The sequence below is a fragment of the Salvelinus fontinalis genome, chromosome 25 (genome assembly GCF_029448725.1).
Source record: "Salvelinus fontinalis isolate EN_2023a chromosome 25, ASM2944872v1, whole genome shotgun sequence".
In the NCBI taxonomy this organism is placed as follows: Eukaryota; Metazoa; Chordata; class Actinopteri; order Salmoniformes; family Salmonidae; genus Salvelinus; species Salvelinus fontinalis.
Genome location: NC_074689.1, coordinates 1,327,297 through 1,346,265, shown reverse-complemented (window position 1 = coordinate 1,346,265; position 18,969 = coordinate 1,327,297). Strand labels below are relative to the sequence as shown.

Here is an 18,969-nt window from a genome sequence, read left to right as displayed (position 1 = left end):
ACAGGTAACAGCCTTTTACAGTCTTTCTTTAGTTTTTCATTCTTACTCTTCCCAATTCACTTAAACTATATTTCTTCATTTCCCATGGGCTTCACCAGAGTACCCCCTAGTGGCTGGAATACAACTGTATTAAGCCCCTTACACAAGTCAGAGCAAAAACCAAGCCTTGATGTCAATGGAATTGTCCATAGAGCTCAGAGACAGGATTGTGTCGAGGCACAGATCTGGGGAAGGGTGCCAAAACGTTTCTGCTGCATTGAAGGTCCCCAAGAACACAGTGGCCTCCATCATTCTTAAATGGAAGAAGTTTGGAACCACCAAGACTCTTCCTAGAGCTGGCCGCCTGCCAAACTGAGCAATTGGGGGAGAAGGGCCTTGGTCAGGGAGGTGACCAAGGACCCGATGGTCAGTCTGACAGAGCTCCAGAGTTCCTCTGTGGAGACGGGAGAACCTTCCAGAAGGACAACCATCTCTGCAGCACTCCACCAATCAAGCCTTTATGGTAGAGTAGCCAGACGGAAGCTAATCCTCAGTAAAAGGCACATGACAGCTCACTTGAAGTTTGCCAAAAGGCACTTAAAGGACTCGCAGATGATGAGAAACAAGATTCACTGGTCTGATGAAACCAAGATTGATCTCTTTGGCCTGAATGCCAAGCGTCACATCTGGAGGAGACCTGGCACCATCTCTAAGGTGAAGCATAGTGGTGGCAGCATCATGCTGTGGGAATGTTTTTCAGCGGCAGGGACTGGGAGACTAGTCAGGATCGAGGGAAAGATGAACGCTCACCTTCCAACAGTACAATGACCCTAAGCACACAGCCAAGATAACGCAGAAGTGGCTTAGGGACAAGTCTCTGAATGTCCTTGAGTGGCCCAGCCAGAGCCCGGACTTGAACCCGATCGAACATCTCTGGAGAGAACTGAAAATAGCTGTGCAGCGACGCTCCCCATCCAACCTGACAGAGTTTGAGAGGATCTGCAGAGAAGAATAGGAGAAACTCCCCAAATACAGGTGTGTCAAACGTATAGTGTTATACCCAAGAAGATTTCAACAACATACTGTGTTTTTGTTTTTTTACATTTCTAAAAACCTGTTTTTGCTTATTCATTTTGGGGTATTGTGTGTAGATTGATGAGGGGAAACAATTATTTAATCCATTTTAGATTAAGGCTGTAACGTAACAAAATGTGGAAAAGTCAAGGGGTCTAAATACTTTCCCAATGCACTGTGTGACCTAAGCACATTTTTACTCCTTAACTTAGCCTTGCCATAACAAAAAGGGAGAACACTTATTGACTCAGCACATTTCAGCTTTTCTTTTTTTAATTAAATGGTAAACAATTCTGAAAGCATAAATCAACTTTGACATTATGGGATATTTTATGTGGTCCAGTGACACAATCTAAATTTGATCCATTTTCAATTTGGGCTGTAACACAACAAAATATGGAAAAGTCAAGGGGTGTGAATACTTTCTGAAGGCACTGTGTATCTACTTCTGAAATCCTCCCTCTCACTGTTTTCATCTCTTACTTCTAGACTGGTCTCATTGGTTTTCTCCTGGCTCTCTCCTATTCGTTTCAATGTTTTACCGCCCATCTGTGTTTTTTTCCTCTGTGTGCCCTGTCCCTCTGTGCGTTTTCCTCTTCCTCCTCCCCCTCTCCCTGCCCACCTTCCCTCTCGTTGTGGGTGCAGGCCCTATGGCCTAGAGGAGGATGTTAGGCAGTATGAGCAGGACCTGGCTAAGAGGCTCTACCAGTCACGAGTGAGGGCGTCTCAGGGCACCGCGCCACCCCCTCAGTCCCAAATCGCCGCCGCCTCTTCCGCTGCCTCCCAGCTCAGGTCTGCTCACCAGTCCAGGCCCTGGCCCGCATGCCATTGTGGGGGTATTGCTGCCTGGGGTGCTGCTGTGGGGTGCTTTGGTTTGGGGGGGGGGGGGGGGGGGGGGGGTTATTTAATCAGCTAGCTTGCTTCCTTTCTCTCTCACTTTGTTTCACTCTACGTCTCAATCGCTCTTTCTTTCTCTCGCTCTTCTCTTGGTTTTAATGCATCTTTCATCATACTAACATACTGCCCCCAGTGTGGCTGTAGCAGTGTGAGCTGAGGGCCCGCCTATGTAGTCCTTCTCCTGGATGCTGCCACGCTGGTCTTGTACTGTTATACTATAGTTTTAATAACAAGCATTTTCTGCATTGAGTGAACCACCGCAGGCCAGGACTAGGGGCATCCAACGGCTGCTGTTGTCTGGTTGTCCTCCCCACTCCATTAGAGCAACGTGTCCTAGTTTTCTCTCTGTCTCTCTGTCCTGTCCTCATTTTTCCTCTCTTTCTGTCTCTCCCTCTCCGGTCCATCTCTCTATCTGACGGTGTTCTCCCTCTCACCAACAGGATGAAGTCTCTGGAGCAGGATGCTTTGAAGGCTCAGATGGTCATCGCTAAGTCCCGGGAGGGAAAGAAGCGTGGCACACTGGACCAGCTGGCCGAGTCGCCCTCGACCGCCCCCACGCCATCCCCCACCCCTCTGGAAGGTACATCAGTGGCCGTCTCATACACTCTCACACAGCTTAGCCCCTACATTCATTCACTCTCACTCAATGTCTGCGTTCCCAAATGGAACCCTATTTATTCCCTGTATAGTGCACTACTTTTGACCAGTGTCCTATGGGCCCTGGTAAAAAGAAATACATATAGGGAATAGGTTGCCGTTTGGGATGCAGCCTCTCACTCAGTACCACACCTCAATCATCGAGTGGATTCCGACTAATAGTGTCCTAACCTTTCTGTCTACCAGATTTCAGTCCACAAGGAGTGACGTCACCAGGCAGACTGGTAAGAACGGAGTTCTCTACTGCGTTTGTTTGTTAAATGTCAGAGTTCATAGAGATGTCTCCACTGACCTATTTCAATCCAGGGTAATAGAGACTCAGATTGTTGCTTGGACAACCAGAGCAAATTAATTGTTGAGAATAACAATGTCACAGTCTGACTTTTGCCTTCCTTATCTGTTACGTAGCTGTTCCGGTTAGAGATGTTCCATCTAAAGTGTGCTTATTTGAAGACAGAAAAGTTGTTTTGATGGGCTTTAAGGCGCATTGAAATGTTTCGCCACCATTGTACACAATCACTTCAGCCTATCAAATGCCTTGGATCATCACTACAGCCAATCAAATCCCTCTCTCTACACAAGCCACACCGGACTGTAGTATGAGTCATCCATCCTTCTCCCTCCCTCTTTCCCTTTACCCGTCCCTATCCTTCACTCTCCCTCTTTCCTCACGTCTTCCTCTACTCATTCCATTTTGCTGTCCTTCTAGTCCCTGTCGGAAAAGAAGTTTGACTACCGACAGTTTGCTGCCATTCCTTCTTCCAAACCCGTATACGACATCCAGGTATTGACTGCATGCTGAGCTCCCAGGCCCCAGCCCCCTCCCCCTGACTTTCCCTTCTGCCTCCGCCCCAGTCCCCCTCTTTCCCCTCCGCTCCTCCAGTAATCAGACCTTACAGCAGCGCTGGTGGTGCCACTGCTTCTACAGCTGCCGCCATTTTGGCTCTCCCCCTGATTTGATTATTCGCTGCTCCATTCTGGGGATTTGGCTTGTTAGTTGCTGCCTTCGATTTAGTTGATGAATGGATCTGGGAAACATAACGCTAATACACCAGTAAGCTACTGACCACGTAATCAAATCAGGTCCTGGGTCAGTTTTCTACAAGGGTGACCTCTCACCTCTGCTCAAAGCTTTCTCTCCATCCCTTTTCTCCCACTCACCATCCAATCACCTTCAGTTATTTACAAACACCCAGCCTCAACCAGGCAACATCAACACTCACCAACCAGTGATTTGAGCCCCACTAAGCCAGCCGCCAATCAGCTTCTTGAGGAAACTGCACAGATCATGCATCTCTCCCTCCTTCTCAGCCACTCACCAGCTCTCCATCTCTCTCCATGGCTGGGGCTCATTGCCGTGTCTGTCCTGGTTCCTGATCACCTCTCCCTGTATCACAACAACACATCATCTTTTGGGATCTCCTGTCCTGTCATGCTCTTGACTCCTAGTTCATAATATTTTCCAGTCTATCACTTAACCAACATTGGTGATGGGAACTTCCTGGACTGAACGCAATGAGGTCTCCCTAAGCTTGGATCTCAACCTGCGTACGGATGATTCTACAGGGGGTTCCTTGGGGGTCAGGGAGACTTATTTCTCAGTGGTTGTGGTGGTTTCTGGTCCAGTATTTTGTAGTATGTACTGCTATCAGTCTTTTTTCCGGTCTCTGTGGGTTGTGTTTTATCAATCAGTCTTCCTCACTGAAAGGCCGCCAAGTATTCCTCCACTGCTCCCAATGTAATTTGGCCGTGGAGTTCTACATTTAACGTGCCGTTCTTAACTCTAATAGTTCCACCCGTTCGATTTAATAATTTGCTGTTCTTTAAGCAAGCTTGCCTAGTCTTGAGGCCTCGTGATCAAAATACAGTAGAACTACCGTAGAGACCAATAGGCTTCTCTGATACCGATATGCGTCTCACGAACTCAGGAGGACACTGGACTGTGCATCATTTCTGGCATACGGTTACTGAGCTTAACAGTGTGTATAGACCTCAGTGTACGGTATGTGTGCAACCTTGTTCTCCACACTTCCCCCGAAGTGTGCACTTGTCATGCAAGTGTGTGCGAGTGCACACTTAGGGAGAAGTGTTGCGGAGAACTGGGAAGCAAGGTGTGTTTGAGTGTTGAATTCACATCAAAATGGGCTACTGTATGTGTGCTTAGTCCAGTGGGAGAGACCTGTGTAGTGGGCTGTGCTGTGATTTTTCTCTGCTGCATTGGTGACTGTGGTTCGGCTAAGTGTCTTGGAATGGTTCCTTGCCTGTGAACAGCTGCTCTCCGTGCTTTGCCTGTGAGATGGAACAACCCCCGGAACTGATGGACTAACACAAGCCAACCTTTAATCTCCCCAATCCTAACGTCATCCTGACCAGACTGCAGTGGAACGTACCTTCTGCACCCTTGCTGCCACAGTGACCGCCTGGGAGAAAGACCCACACCTACCCACTGCCAGTCCCCTAGCCCAACTTGGTGACGGTGTTCCTGGGATAATAGGTGGCCACATCCCCTAGCCTTCATCCAGTCACACACTCTCTGTGTCCTTCTCTTGCAGTCCCCTGACGTGGTCGATGACATTCAGTTTATTGACGATGGCTCCAGTAACCCAGGTGAGTGTCAGTGGGATAGGGTCAACAAAACCTCTTGACAACCACATCAAGTAGGGTCCAGCATCTCTGTTGGTAAAATAGGGTGCTTTAAGTAGAATTGGTCCTAGGGTTACAACATTTCTGGTAACTTTACCAACATTTCCAGAAATCCTGGTTGGAGGAAACAAAATATTCCACCTGGGATCTGGAAAACCTGGGAATTTTGGGAAAGTTACCAGAATTTTGCAACCCTAGCCCATAATGTACAATATGTTACCCTGATCACTTTTATCCCCTTTGATTCAGGTGACTTCCTGGGATAAGCAACTCCTATTGGTAGGATTCACATACTGCCGGTTTCTGTGCATTTGCGTATGTGTGTGTTTCTCTGAACTTTGGCCTGAGTGTGTGTGAACTGCTCTGTACCCCCCGTTAGTCAAGTGTGGTAAACCATAGCGTAGGCGGACCATATGTTCGTAGTGCTTTCTCTCTTTCTCTCTCTCTCAGCTTTTTAGAGTAGTCCGGCATGGTTTGCCCTGATATGTCTGTAGCCTTTGTAACAGTGTCTACCGTTATGGAGGCTAAAACCATATCAAGGCTGTTTTTCCAACGTTGGGAGGGGGTTTGCTTGTACCATTGATGGCTTTGCCTGCTAACCATTCCTCACGTGTCAACCAGCTACATTAGCTAACATTACCGTCAAACATTCTCCAGTACTGTACATAATATTTGGTGTGTTAAACTGACACTACTGCAGATCCAGATCCTGCATGAACTCAAATTGACTACACCAAAGACTTAAAAGGGGAGGTTCAGTATTTTACAACTTAATGTTAGATGGTTCCTCACCCTGAATAGTCTAGGGGCCAGGAGTTACTGTACTCTATGGTTCAGTTCGATAAACGGTCACTACAAACTTAAGCAGACTTTAGCCACAATAGCTACTTTCAGAGTAAGCATCCAAGTACTTCTAATAAATGTTATTTCATTCAATCATTTTGCTATTTTAAATAAAATACAATTTTATTTGTCACATTAAAAAAAAAATATATATATATATATATATATATATATATATTCACCTTTATTTAACCAGGTAGGCCAGTTGAGAACAAGTTCTCATTTACAACTGCGACCTGGCCAAGATAAAGCGACACAAAAACAACAGAGTTACACATGGGATAAACAAAAGTACAGTCAATAACACAATAGAAAAATCTATATACAGTGTGTGCAAATGGAGTAAGGAGGTAAGGCAATAAATAGGCCATAGTAGCGAAGTAATTACAATTTAGCAAATTAACACTGAAGTGATAGATGTGCAGATGATGATGTGCAAGTAGAAATACTGGTGTGCAAAAGAGCAAAAAAGTCAATAAAAACAATATGGGGATGAGGTAGGTAGTTGGGTAAGCTATTTACAGATGGGCTATGTACAGCTGCGGCGATCGGTTAGCTGCTCAGATAGCTGATGTTTAAAGTTAGTGAGAGATATAATGCGCCGAACACAACAGGTATAGAACTTACAGTGAAATGCTTATTTACAAGCTCTTAACCAACAATGCAGTTCAAGAAATAGAGTTAAGAAAATATTTATAAAATAACAATAATGAGGCTATATACAGGGGGTACCAGTACTGAGTCAATGTGCGGGGGTACAGGTTAGTTGAGGTAATTTGTAGATGTGGGTAGGGGTAAAGTGACTATGCCTAGATAATAAACAGCAAGTAGCAGCAATGTAAAATCAAAGGGGGGGTCAATGTAAATAGTCTCGATGCCATTTGATTAATTGTTCTTATGGCTTGGGGGTAGAAGCTGTTAACCTGCCTAGGATCAGCGTGGCGCTAGCGGCACACCCCCCCCCCCCCCCCCCCCCCCCCACTGAAAAACCAGTGCCGCGAAATTCAAAAAAAATATTTTTTTAAAATATTTAACTTTCACACATTAAAGTCCAATACAGCTAATGAAAGACACAGATCTTGTGAATCCAGTCAACATTTCCGATTTTTAAAATGTTTTACAGGGAAGACACAATATGTAAAGATGTACATCTATTACCTAAAAACACATTAGCATAATCCACCATCTTTTATTTGTCCACCAACACCAGTAGCCATCACCAATTCGGCTAAACTAAGATATTTATAGCCCCTAACCAACAAAAAAACTCATTAGATGACAGTCTGATAACATATTTATGGTATGGGATAGGTTTTGTTAGAAAAAAGTGCATATTTCAGGTAGATGGCATAGTTTACAATTGCACCCACCGTCACAAATGGACTAGAATAATTACAATGAGCAACGTGTTTACCTAACTACTAATCATCAAACATTTCGTAAAAATACACAGCATACACGAATCGAAAGACACAGATCCTGTGAATACAGACAATATTTCAGATTTTCTAAGTGTCTTACAGCGAAAACACAATAAATCGTTATATTAGCTTAGCACATAGCAATTAGCAGCCCAGCATTGATTCTAGCCAAAGTGAGCGATAAAAGTCAACATCGCCAAAAGATATTAATTTTTTCACTAACCTTCTCAGAATTCTTCCGATGACACTCCTGTAACATCACATTACAACATGCATATACAGTTTGATCGAAAATGTTTATATTTAGCCACCAAAATCATGGTTAGACAATGTGAAATGTAGACAAGCTGGTAAAGAAAAAGTCCTTGCGCCACTTAGACAGTGATCTACTCTTATACATAAATACTCATAAACGTGACTAAAAAATATAGGGTGGACAGGGATTGATAGACAATTTAATTCTTAATACAATTGCGTTATTACATTTTTTAATTTATCCTTACTTTTCAATACAGTTTGCGCCAAGCGAAGCTACGTCAAAAAACATGGCGTCCTAAGCCACTAAAATGTTTCGACAGAAACACGATTTATCATAATAAAAATGTCCTACCTTGAGCTGTTCTTCCATCAGTATCTTGGGCAAAGGATCCTTTCTTGGGAGAAATCGTCTTTTGGTGGAAAGCTGTCCTCTTGCCATGTGGAAATGTCAACTGCGTTCGGGATGAACTGAAAAGCGTGCCCAACTTTTCACATCGTTGCAAAAATAAATGTCCCAAAATCGCACTAAACGGATATAAATTGCTATAAAACGCTTTAAATTAACTACCTTATGATGTTTTTAACTCCTATAACGAGTGAAAAGATGACCGGAGAAATATAACAGGCTAAACTAACGCTTGGAACAGGAGCGGGTCGGTGTCCAGCACGCGCGTTACGCAGCAAGGAAAGACTTGCTAGCTACAGGGTTTTTTGATTTATAGGGCCTGTGAACGCGCAATCGACCCCATTGGAATCGTCATCACGTAAAGGCATCCAGGGGAAGACGTAAGAAGTGTCCGTATAGTCATAGCAATGACAGTGCCCTTTTAACTGACTTCAGAAGAGTGGCCAACATTTCTCAAATCTGACTCCATGTCAGGGAAATTGCTGTAGAATGGGCTCTGTTCCACTTAGAGACAAAATTTCAACTCCTATAGAAACTATAGTCTGTTTTCTATCCAATAATAATAATAATATGCATATTGTACGATCAAGGATTTTGTGGGAAGCCGTTTCAAAAATTAGCCAAATTAGCATAAATAGTCTAAACAGCGCCCCCATCCCCAACAGGTTAAGGAGCCTTTTGGACCTAGACTTGGTGCTCCGATACAGCTTGCCGTACAGTAGCTTAAAGAACAGTCTATGACAAACTGTCAATGGTGTGTTTGGACCAAGATATTTTGCTGGTGATGTGGACACCAAGGAACTTAACTCTCGACCCGCTCCACTACACCCCCGTCGATGTGAATGGTAGCGTGTTCGGCCCTCCTTTTCCTGTAGTCCACAATCATCTCCTTGGTCTTGCTCACATTGAGGGAGAGGTTGTTCTGGTACCACACTGCCAGGTCTCTGACCTCCTCCCTATAGGCTGTCTCATCGTTATTGGCGATCAGGCCTATAACTGTTGTCTTCAGCAAACTTAATGATGGTGTTGGAGTCGTGCTTGGCAATACGCAGTCGTGGGTGAACAGGGAGTACTGGAGGGGACTAAGCATGCACCCCTGAGGGGCCCCCGTGTTGAGGATCAGCGTGGCAGATGTGTTGGGCCGCCCCCAGGTCGTAAGGGTAGGCAACATCAGGAAGTCCATGATCCAGTTGCAGAGGGAGGTGTTTAGTCCCAGGGTCCTTAGCTTAGTGATGATCTTTGTGGGAACTATGGTGTTGAACGCTGAGCTGTAGTCAATGAACAGCACTCTCACATAGGTGTTCCTTTTGTCCAGGTGGGATTGACATTGCGTCATCTGTGGATCTGTTAGAGCACTATGCGAATTGGAGTGGGCCTAGGGTTTCCGGGATGATGGTGTTGATGTGAGCCATGACCAGCCTTTCATGGCTGGTCATGGCTACCGACGTGAGTGCTACGGGGCGGTAGTCATTTAGACTGGTTACCTTTGCTTTCTTGGGCACAGGGACTATTGTAGTCTGCTTGAAACATGTACAGTGGCAATAAAAAGTATGTGAACCCTTTGGAATTACCTGGATTTCTGCATACATTTATCATAAAATTTGATCTGATCTTGATCTAAGTCACAACAATGGACAAACACAGTGTGCTTAAACTAATAACACACAAATTATTGTATTTTCTTTCTATATTGAATACATTTAAACAATCACAGTGTAGGTTGGGGAAAGTATGTGAACCCCCAAAGCTAATGACTTCTCCAAAAGCTAGTTGGAGTCAGGAGTTAGCTAACCTGGAGTCCAATCAATGAGACGAAATTGGAGATGTTGGTTAGAGTTGCCCTGCCCTATAAAAAAAACAATCACAAAATTTGAGTTTGCTATTCACAAGAAGCATTGCCTGATGTCAACCATGCCTTGAACAAAATAGATTTTAGAAGACCTAAGATTAAGAATTGTTGACTTGCATGAAGCTGGAAAGGGTTACAAAAGTATCTCTAAATGCCTTGATCATCAGTCCACGGTAAGACAAATTGTCTAATAAATGGAGAAAGTTCAGCACTGTTGCTACTCTCCCTAGGAGTGGCCGTCTTGCAGAGATGACTGCAGAGCACAGCGCTGAATGAGGTTAAGAAGAATCCTTGAGTGTCAGCTAAAGACTTACAGAAATCTCTGAAGCATGCTAATATCTCTGTTAAGTCTACAATACGTAAAACACCAAACAAGAATGGTGTTCATGGGAGGACACCATGAAAGAACCCATTGCTGCCCCAAAAAAACATTGCTGCATGTCTGAAGTTCGCAAAAGAGCACCTGGATGTTCCACAGCGCTACTGGCAAAATATTCTGTGGACAGATGAAACTACAGTTGAGTTGTTTGGTAGGAACACACAACACTATGTGTGGAGAAAAAAAGGCACACCAACATCCCAACTGTAAAGTATGGTAGAGGGAGTGTCATGGTTTGGGACTGCTTTGCGGCCTCAGGGCCTGGACATGAATGAATTCCCAAGTTTATCAAGACATTTTGCAGGAGAATGTAAGGCTATCTGTCTGCTAGTTGAAGCTCAATAGAAGTTGGGTGATGCAACAGGACAACGACCCAAAACACACATAAGTAAATCAACATCAGAATGGCTTCAACAGAAGAAAATACGCCTTCTGGAGTGGCCCAGTCAGAGTCCTGACCTCAACCCGATTGAGAGGCTGTGGTATGACCTCGAGAGCGGTTCACACCAGGCATCCCAAGAATATTGCTGAACTGAAACAGTTTTGTAAAGAGGAATGGTCCAAATTTCCACCTGACCATTGTGCAGGTCTGATCCACAACTACAGAAAACGTTTGGTTGTGGTTATTGCTGCGGGAGGGTCAACCAGTTATTAAATCCAAGGGTTCACATACTTTTTTCACCGAGCACTGTGAATGTTTATATGGTGTGTTCAATAAAGACATGAAAAAATATAATTGTTTGTGCGTTATTAGTTTAAGCAGACTGTTTGTCCATTGTTGTGACTTAGATGAAGATCAGATCAAATTTGATGACCAATTTATGCAGAATTCCAGGTAATAACAAAGGGTTAACATACTGTTTCTTGTTACTGTAGGTATTACAGACTCGGTCAGAGAGAGGTTGAAAATGTAAATGAAGACACTTGCCAGTTGGTCCGAGCATGCTCTGAGTACACATCCTGGTAATACGTCAGGCCCGGCAGCCTTGTGAATGTTGTCTTGTTTATAGGTCTTGCTCACATCGGCTACGGAGAGCGTGATCATACAGTCATCTGGAACAGCTGGTGCTCTCATACATCCTTCAGTGTTGCTTGCCTCGAAGCAAGCATAAAAGACATTTAGCTCGTCTGGTAGACTCGCGTCCCTGGGCAGTTCGCGGCTGGGTTTCCCTTTGTAGTCCGTAATAGTTTGCAAGCCCTGCGACATCCAACGAGCGTCAGAGCTGGTGTAGTAGGATTCAATCTTAGTCCTGTATTGAAGCTTTTCCTGTTTGATAGTTCATCTGAGGGCATAGCAGAATTTCTTATAAGTGTCCGGATTAGTGTCCGACTCCTTGAAAGCAGCAGCTCTAGCCTTTAGCTCAAGGATGTTGCCTGTAATCCATGGCTTCTGGTTGGGATATGTACGTATAGTGACTGTGGGGGCGACATTGTCAATGCACTTGACAATTGATGAAGCCGTTGACTGAGGTGGTATATTCCTCAATGCCATTGTATGAATCCCGGAACATATTCCAATCTGTGCTAGCAAAACAGTCCAGTAGCGTAGCATCCGCGTCATCTGACCACTTCCGTATTGAGCGAGTCACGGGTACTTCCTGCTTTAGTTTTTGCTTGTAAGCAGGAATCCGGAGGATAGAATTATGGTCAGATTTGTCAAATGGAGGGCTAGGGAGAGTTTTGTATGCGTCTCTGTGTGTGGAGTAAAGGTGGTCTAGCCTTTTTTTATTTTCTTCTGGTTGCACATGTGACATTCTGTTCGAAATTTGATACAACTGATTTAAGCTTGCCTGCATTAAAGTCCCCGGCCACTAGGAGTGCCACTTCTGGATGAGCTTTTTCTTGTTTTTCTTATGGCCTTATACAGCTAATTGAGTGCGGTTTTAGTGCCAGCATCGGTTTGTGGTGGTAAATAGACGGCTATGAAAAATATAGATGAAAACTCTGGGTAGATAGTGTGGTCTACAGCTTATCATGAGGTACTCTACCTCAGGCAAGCAATACCTTGAGACTTCCTTAATATTAGACATCGCACACCAGCTGTTATTGACAAATACACACACCCCCACCCATCGTCTTACCAGACGTAGCTGTTCTGTCCTACCGATGCACGGAAAACCCAGCCAACTGTATATATTATCCGTATCGTCATTCAGCCACGAGTCGGTGAAACATAAGATATTCGTTTTTAACGTCCCGTTGGTAAGGATAGTCTCGAACGGAGATTATCCAGTTTATTCTCCAGTGATTGCACGTTGGTCAATCGTACAGATGGTAACGCCAACGGATTCTCACAAGGCACCCCGATCGCCACCCCCTGTATTTTTGTCTATTCTTCGCGCGAATGACGGGGATTTGGTCTGGTCTCGGAGAAGCAGTATATCCTTCGCGTCAGCCTCATTAAATAAAAATCTTTCTCCCGTTCTAGGTGAGTAATCGCTGTTCTGATATCCAGAAGTTATTTTCGGTCATGATGGTAGCAGAAACATTATGTACAAAGTAAATTACAAACAATGCGAAAAAACACAAAATAGCACAGTTGTTTAGGGGTCCGTAAAACAGCAGCCATGGTATGGTACTAGATGGTTTGGTTTGCTGGTGTGGAGTTGGGCTTCCCTTGCAGGTTACGGGGGTCTTTTCTGGACCAAGCTTCTCAGCCCCCTTCCCATAAGGAACGGTCTCGCTGGTGTTGCCAGGCAGACTAGCCATGCTTTCTCTCTCAAAGCAGAGCTTGCTATTACTGCCCACTAGTGATGGGAAGGAAGTTCGGCTCTTTTTACTGACTGATCTTTTCAACTCGTTTAGTCAAAATAACAAACAATAATATTCCTAATTTGAGTTAGTAATGCCCAGAGGGACCCCCCTACCGGTGAACAATGAACTGAAAACTCAAGTCATAATTCTACAAGCCTCTCGTTCACATGTCCTTCACTATAGGGGGCTTCATGGAGCTGTCGTTTGTGACAGATTTGTAAACGTGTGTTTTTGAACAATGTACATTTGCTGATTGCTTGGCATACAAATAAGATTATTTTTTGATACAATTGAAACAGGTCTAGTTGTGGCTGGAACCGGACTAGATTGACTCTTGGCTGGAAAGCATTGCTTGACTGCCATGAGGGTGATTAGCACTATGTCGTTTGTGAACTCCGCCCCCATCATTCTTGCACCATGCGATCAATGATCAGTTCTAAACATGTCTTTTTCGTCTCTATGCTCATGATCTATTTTCATGCGAGCATATGACAGACGGTGGTCGGAGTGCGTCTCTGTAGCTGCTGAGCCGGAGGAGTGTGTATTAACACTGCTGTAGGGTTCATTGCGGCCAGCACGAACAGGTCAAACAAACAGCTAAAATGAACGAGCCACTCAAAAAAACAATTGTCATGACTCTCAAGTCAGTAAAAAGAGTCCTTCAAAAACGAACGTATCGTTCGCAAACTACACATCACCACTGCCACAGCGCTGGCATTGGGGGAGACTTAGGGGTCACTGAAAGGGGAACCTAGGTTTAAAGGTTTAGTCATTCACCAGGGTGTCATGTTTAATATTGGTTTCTCTGTGCCCGCCAGTGCATGCTGCGGATCCCGGGACTGAGGTGCCCACTGCCACCTCGGCGCTGGAGATGGCCCTCTACAGCAGCAAGCGCAAACTGAGGCAGGGCTGCCGCAGCCTGGAGACCGCCGTGCCCACATAACACCTCACACACATCTACCACAAGAGACTCGGGAGACATACATACACAGAGGCACCGGGTCACTACACACACTCACAGGTTTGGGAGATGCGTCCCATGTAACCACTGCAGAGACCATGATGCTGATAGTCAACACACACACACACACACAATGTCATATCCTGCGTGCCAGTCTTGCCTTTACAGTCTGAGGATGTGTTGGCCTGAACATGGGGCCCAACGTTCCTGATGCCAGGGAGGAGGAGGGCCTGTGAGGGGAGCTAGCGTTTACGCTTCAGAAATACCATTCTCTTTTTTGGGGGGGGGGGGGTCTTTTTCTTCAGTTTACGTTTTAGTAGCTGAATTATATTAACAGGTGACTTGTGTTTTTACTTTTGACCCTCTGATTTTTGCTGTTTTAAAGGAAAAATGTGTTCTGGAAGAGAAAGAGGGAAAAATATGAATTGTGCAGATGTGATACTAACTTTTCAGATGCTATTTTTGAGCTTTTCAATGAATAGATTGTGAAATGTCAGGGTTTTTAGCGGGCTTCGGGAGGAGGTGTATATATGGGGAACATACTGCTACCTTCACTGCCACATTTTAAACACTACATACATATATATCTCAACTGTACTAGCACACTGCTTAGAAAACAAGATGTTTTCATTTTAAATCATTAATTTTGCTTGTATTTTATTACTCGATTCTAAAGCCTCCCCTGTAATACATTGTTATCCCCTGTACTTTTGAGTGCAATAGAACATATCATTTTATTTATCATAATGACATCAATGCATATCATGATATATTAATTCAAAAGTACATCTTATGAGGCAAGCACATGTTTAATCCATATCACCAAGATATTTTATTTTACAATGAATACATTTGTTTTCACTTTGATGCACAGGCCTTAACCAGGTTCTGACTGGTACATTACAAGGAACATGCTGTCACAGACTTGTAGGATACTGATCCCAGTACAGTTTTTCCGTCTCGGCGGATCAGAGTAAAGGATCTCTAGCTTTCCTGGACCAGGTTTATCAAATTCTGTCCCATTCCCATTCTAGAGAATGTAACTACACTGGAGAGACCAGCAGAGAGACATACACCCACACACATGGACAGATAAGCCACTAGTCTTTATTCAAAATGGCTGTAAATTTATGAACATAATCTCAGCTTCATCTCCATTTACATATACGGTACTTTCCCAGCCCTTTTGGTGGGCATCATTTGTCAATGTGAATCTCACTTCTATCTGGATGGTTTTCCAGATTTTTACCGGTGAAGGTAGCAGGTGTTTGCTTTTTTTTTTATCTGCCTTTGGTTAATTTAAATCTGACACCCACTGAAAATCCTTTATTGTTGTGTGAATAATGTACAAAATACTGAATGGAAAGCAAAACTTAAGGTTGAAATTGAGCCAGTCTACTAAGCCAAGACCAAGCAAGTGTCTGGACTGGGGAGCTCTCCCTTCCTCTCTCTCTCTGCATGTACAATATATTGGCTTTACTGGGAGAATCTGTAGAGGCAGAAGACATTTTGTTAATCCCTTTTGAAATGCATCTCATTCGACCATCATTCTCAATCTCTTTCCTCTGCTTTACCTGCTGCTGTCATGGATGTTATCTGATGGCAACTTTGTTGGGAGAGTCATGACAGTAGCACTCGTGTTTAATTTAATGTACTAATCATATCTTTCTGTGTTGCTTTGGCTGACTGAAATTCAGTTAGGATGATAACATTTGCTATTGGTTGACAATGTTTTAGTTTTTTTTTTACTTACTGTAGTGGGTAAAACTTTCCAGACAAAATGGGATTCACAACATTTTTTTATGCAAAACAACTGTTGGAACTTTTTTTGGTTACACTCTTCTCTTTAATTATTTTGGGGGAATGTTTTTCCCAAACGAGTCAGAGGGAAAGGGTAGGAGTGCTGGGGTCAAGGCTCATCCAAGACTGTAGCTAGTGAATTTGTACAACCAAAGAGGTCTATTTTGTGGTTCAGGAATAAAAAAGTTTACTTTTCATTTAACAAGCTGATTATTTGCATTGTGTCTTTGTATTCTATAATCTAAACTCAGCAAAAAAAGAAACATCCTCTCACTGTCAACTGTGTTTATTTTCAGGAAACTTAATGTGTAAATATTTATATATATATATAAATAGATTCAACAACTGAGAAATAAACTGAACAAGTTCCACAGACATGTGACTAACAGAAATGGAATAATGTGTCCCTGAACAAAGGGAGGGTCAAAATCAAAAGTAACAGTCAGTATCTGGTTTGGCCACCAGCTGCATCAAGTACTGCAGAGCATCTCCTCATGGACTGCACCAGATTTGCCCGTTCTTGCTGTGAGATGTTACCCCACTCTTCTACCAAGGCACCTGCAAGTTCCCGGACATTTCTGGGGGGAATGGCCCTAGCCCTCACCCTCCAATCCAACAGGTCCCAGATGTGCTCAATGGGATTTAGATCCGGGCTCGTCACTGGCCATGGCAAAACACTGACATTCCTGTCTTGAGGGAAATCACGCACAGAACGAGCAGTATGGCTAGTGGCATTGTCATGCTGGAGGGTCATGTCAGGATGAGCCTGCAGGAAGGGTACCACATGAGGGAAGAGGATGTCTTCCCTGTAACGCACAGCGTTGAGATCGCCTGCAATGACAACAAGCTCAGTCCGATGATGCTGTGACACACCGCCCCAGACCATGACGGACCCTCCACCTCCAAATCGATCCCGCTCCAGAGTACAGGCCTCGGTGTAACGATAAATGTGAATCCGACCATCACCCCTGGTGAGACAAAACCGCGACTCGTCAGTGAAGAGCGCTTTTTGCCAGTCCTGTCTGGTCCAGTGATGGTGGGTTTGTGCCCGTTGCTACCGGTGAAGTCTGGTGAGGACCTGCCTTACAACAGGCCCACAAGCCCTCAGTCCAGCCACTCTCAGCCTATTGCGGACAGTCTGAGCACTGATTGAGGGATTGTGCGTTCCTGGGGTATCTCGGGCAGTTGTTGTTGCCATCCTGTACCTGTCCTGCAGGTGTGATGTTCGGATGTACCGATCCTGTGTAGGTGTTGTTACACGTAGTCTGCCACTGCGAGGACGATCAGCTGTCCGTCCTGTCTCCCTGTAGCGCTGTCTTAGGTGTCTCAGAGTACGGACATTGCAATTTATTCCCCCGGCCACATCTGCAGTCCTCATGCCTCCTTGCAACATGCCTAAGGCACATTCACACAGGTGAGCAAGGACCCTGGGCATCTTTCGTCTGGTGTTTTTCAGAGTCAGTAGAAAGGCATCGTCAGCGTCCTAAGTTTTCATAACTGTGACCTTAATTGCCTACCATCTGTAAGCTGTTAGTGTCTTAACGACTGTTCCACAGGTACATGTTCATTAATTTATGGTTCATTGAAAAAGCATGGGAAACAGTGTTTAAACCCTTTACGATGAAGATCTGTGAAGTTATTTGGATTTTTACGAATTATCTTTGAAAGACAGGGTCCTGAAAAAGGGACGTTTCATTTTTTGCTGAGTTTAGATGAATGTACAGTCGTGGCCAAAAGTTTTGAGAATGACACAAATATACATTTTCAAAAAGTCTGCCTCAGTGTCTTAAGATATTTTTTTCCAGATGTTACTATGTAATACTGAAGTATAATTACAAGCATTTCATAAGTGTCAAAGGCTTTTATTGACAATTACATGAAGTTGATGCAAAGAGTCAATATTTGCAGTGTTGACCCTTCTTTTTCAAGACCTGGCATGCTGTCAATTAAATTCTGGGCCACATCCTGACTGATGGCAGCCCATTCTTGCATAATCAATACTTGGAGTTTGTCAGAATTTGTGGGGTTTTGTTTGTCCACCCGCCTCTTGATTGACCACAAGTTCTCAATGGGATTAAGGTCTGGGGAGTTTCCTGGCCATGGACCCAAAATATCTATGTTTTGTTCCCCGAGCCACTTAGGTATCACTTTTGCCTTATGGCAAGGTGCTCCATCATGCTGGAAAACGCATTGTTCGTCACCAAACTGTTCCTGGATGGTTGAGAGAAGTTGCTCTCGGAGGATGTGTTGGTACCACTCTTTATTCATGGCTGTGTTCTTAGGCAAAATTGTGAGTGAGCCCACTCCCTTGGCTGAGAAGCAAGCCCACACATGAATGGTCTCAGGATGCTTTACTGTTGGCATGACACAGGACTGGTGGTAGCGCTCACCTTGTCTTCTCCGGACAAGCTTTTTTCCGGATGCCCCAAACAATCTGAAAGGGGTTTATCAGAGAAAATTACATTACCCCAGTCCTCAGCAGTCCAATCCCTGTACCTTTTGCAGAATATCAGTCTGTTCCCGATGTTTTTCCTGGAGAGAAGTGGCTTCTTTGCTGCCCTTCTTGACACCAGGCCATCCTTCAAAAGTCTTCGCCTCACTGTGCGTGCAGATGCACTCACACCTGCCTGCTGCCATTTCTGAGCAAGCTCTGTACTGGTGGGGCCCCGATCCCACAGCTGAATCAACTTTAGGAGACGGTCCTGGCACTTGCTGGACTTTCTTGGGTGCCCTGAAGCCGCCTTCACAACAATTGAACCGCTCTCCTTGAAGTTCTTGATGATCCGATAAATGGTTGATTTAGTTGCAATCTTACTGGCAGCAATATCCTTGCGTCTGAAGCCCTTTTTGTGCAAAGCAATGATGATGGCACGTGTTTCCTTAGGTAACCATGATTGACAGAGGAAGAACAATGATTCCAAGCACCATCCTACTTTTGAAGCTTCCAGTCTGTTATTCGAACCCAATCAGCAGGACAAAATGATCTCCAGCCTTGTCCTCGTCAACACTCACACCTGTGTTAACGAGAGAATCACTGACATGATGTCA

General features: G+C 44.4%; 1 protein-coding gene across 5 annotated transcripts in view; it reads left to right on the top strand.

The window, feature by feature from the left end:
- The window catches only part of LOC129822730 (protein scribble homolog), a 127,221-nt gene extending 111,090 nt beyond the window's left edge, over nucleotides 1–16,131 (top strand). For 3 of the 5 annotated variants that reach the window (XM_055881073.1, XM_055881072.1, XM_055881074.1), the window contains 6 exons: nucleotides 1,699–1,845; nucleotides 2,391–2,530; nucleotides 2,794–2,831; nucleotides 3,317–3,391; nucleotides 5,160–5,214; nucleotides 13,979–16,131. In XM_055881073.1, the coding sequence (XP_055737048.1) occupies nucleotides 1,699–1,845; nucleotides 2,391–2,530; nucleotides 2,794–2,831; nucleotides 3,317–3,391; nucleotides 5,160–5,214; nucleotides 13,979–14,103 (580 nt within the window). In that variant the 3' untranslated portion in view covers nucleotides 14,104–16,131. The remainder of the gene's footprint in view (nucleotides 1–1,698; nucleotides 1,846–2,390; nucleotides 2,531–2,793; nucleotides 2,832–3,316; nucleotides 3,392–5,159; nucleotides 5,215–13,978) is intronic. The other 2 variants (XM_055881076.1, XM_055881075.1) reach the window with 1 other exon arrangement.
- The last annotated feature ends 2,838 nt before the right edge of the window (nucleotides 16,132–18,969 follow it).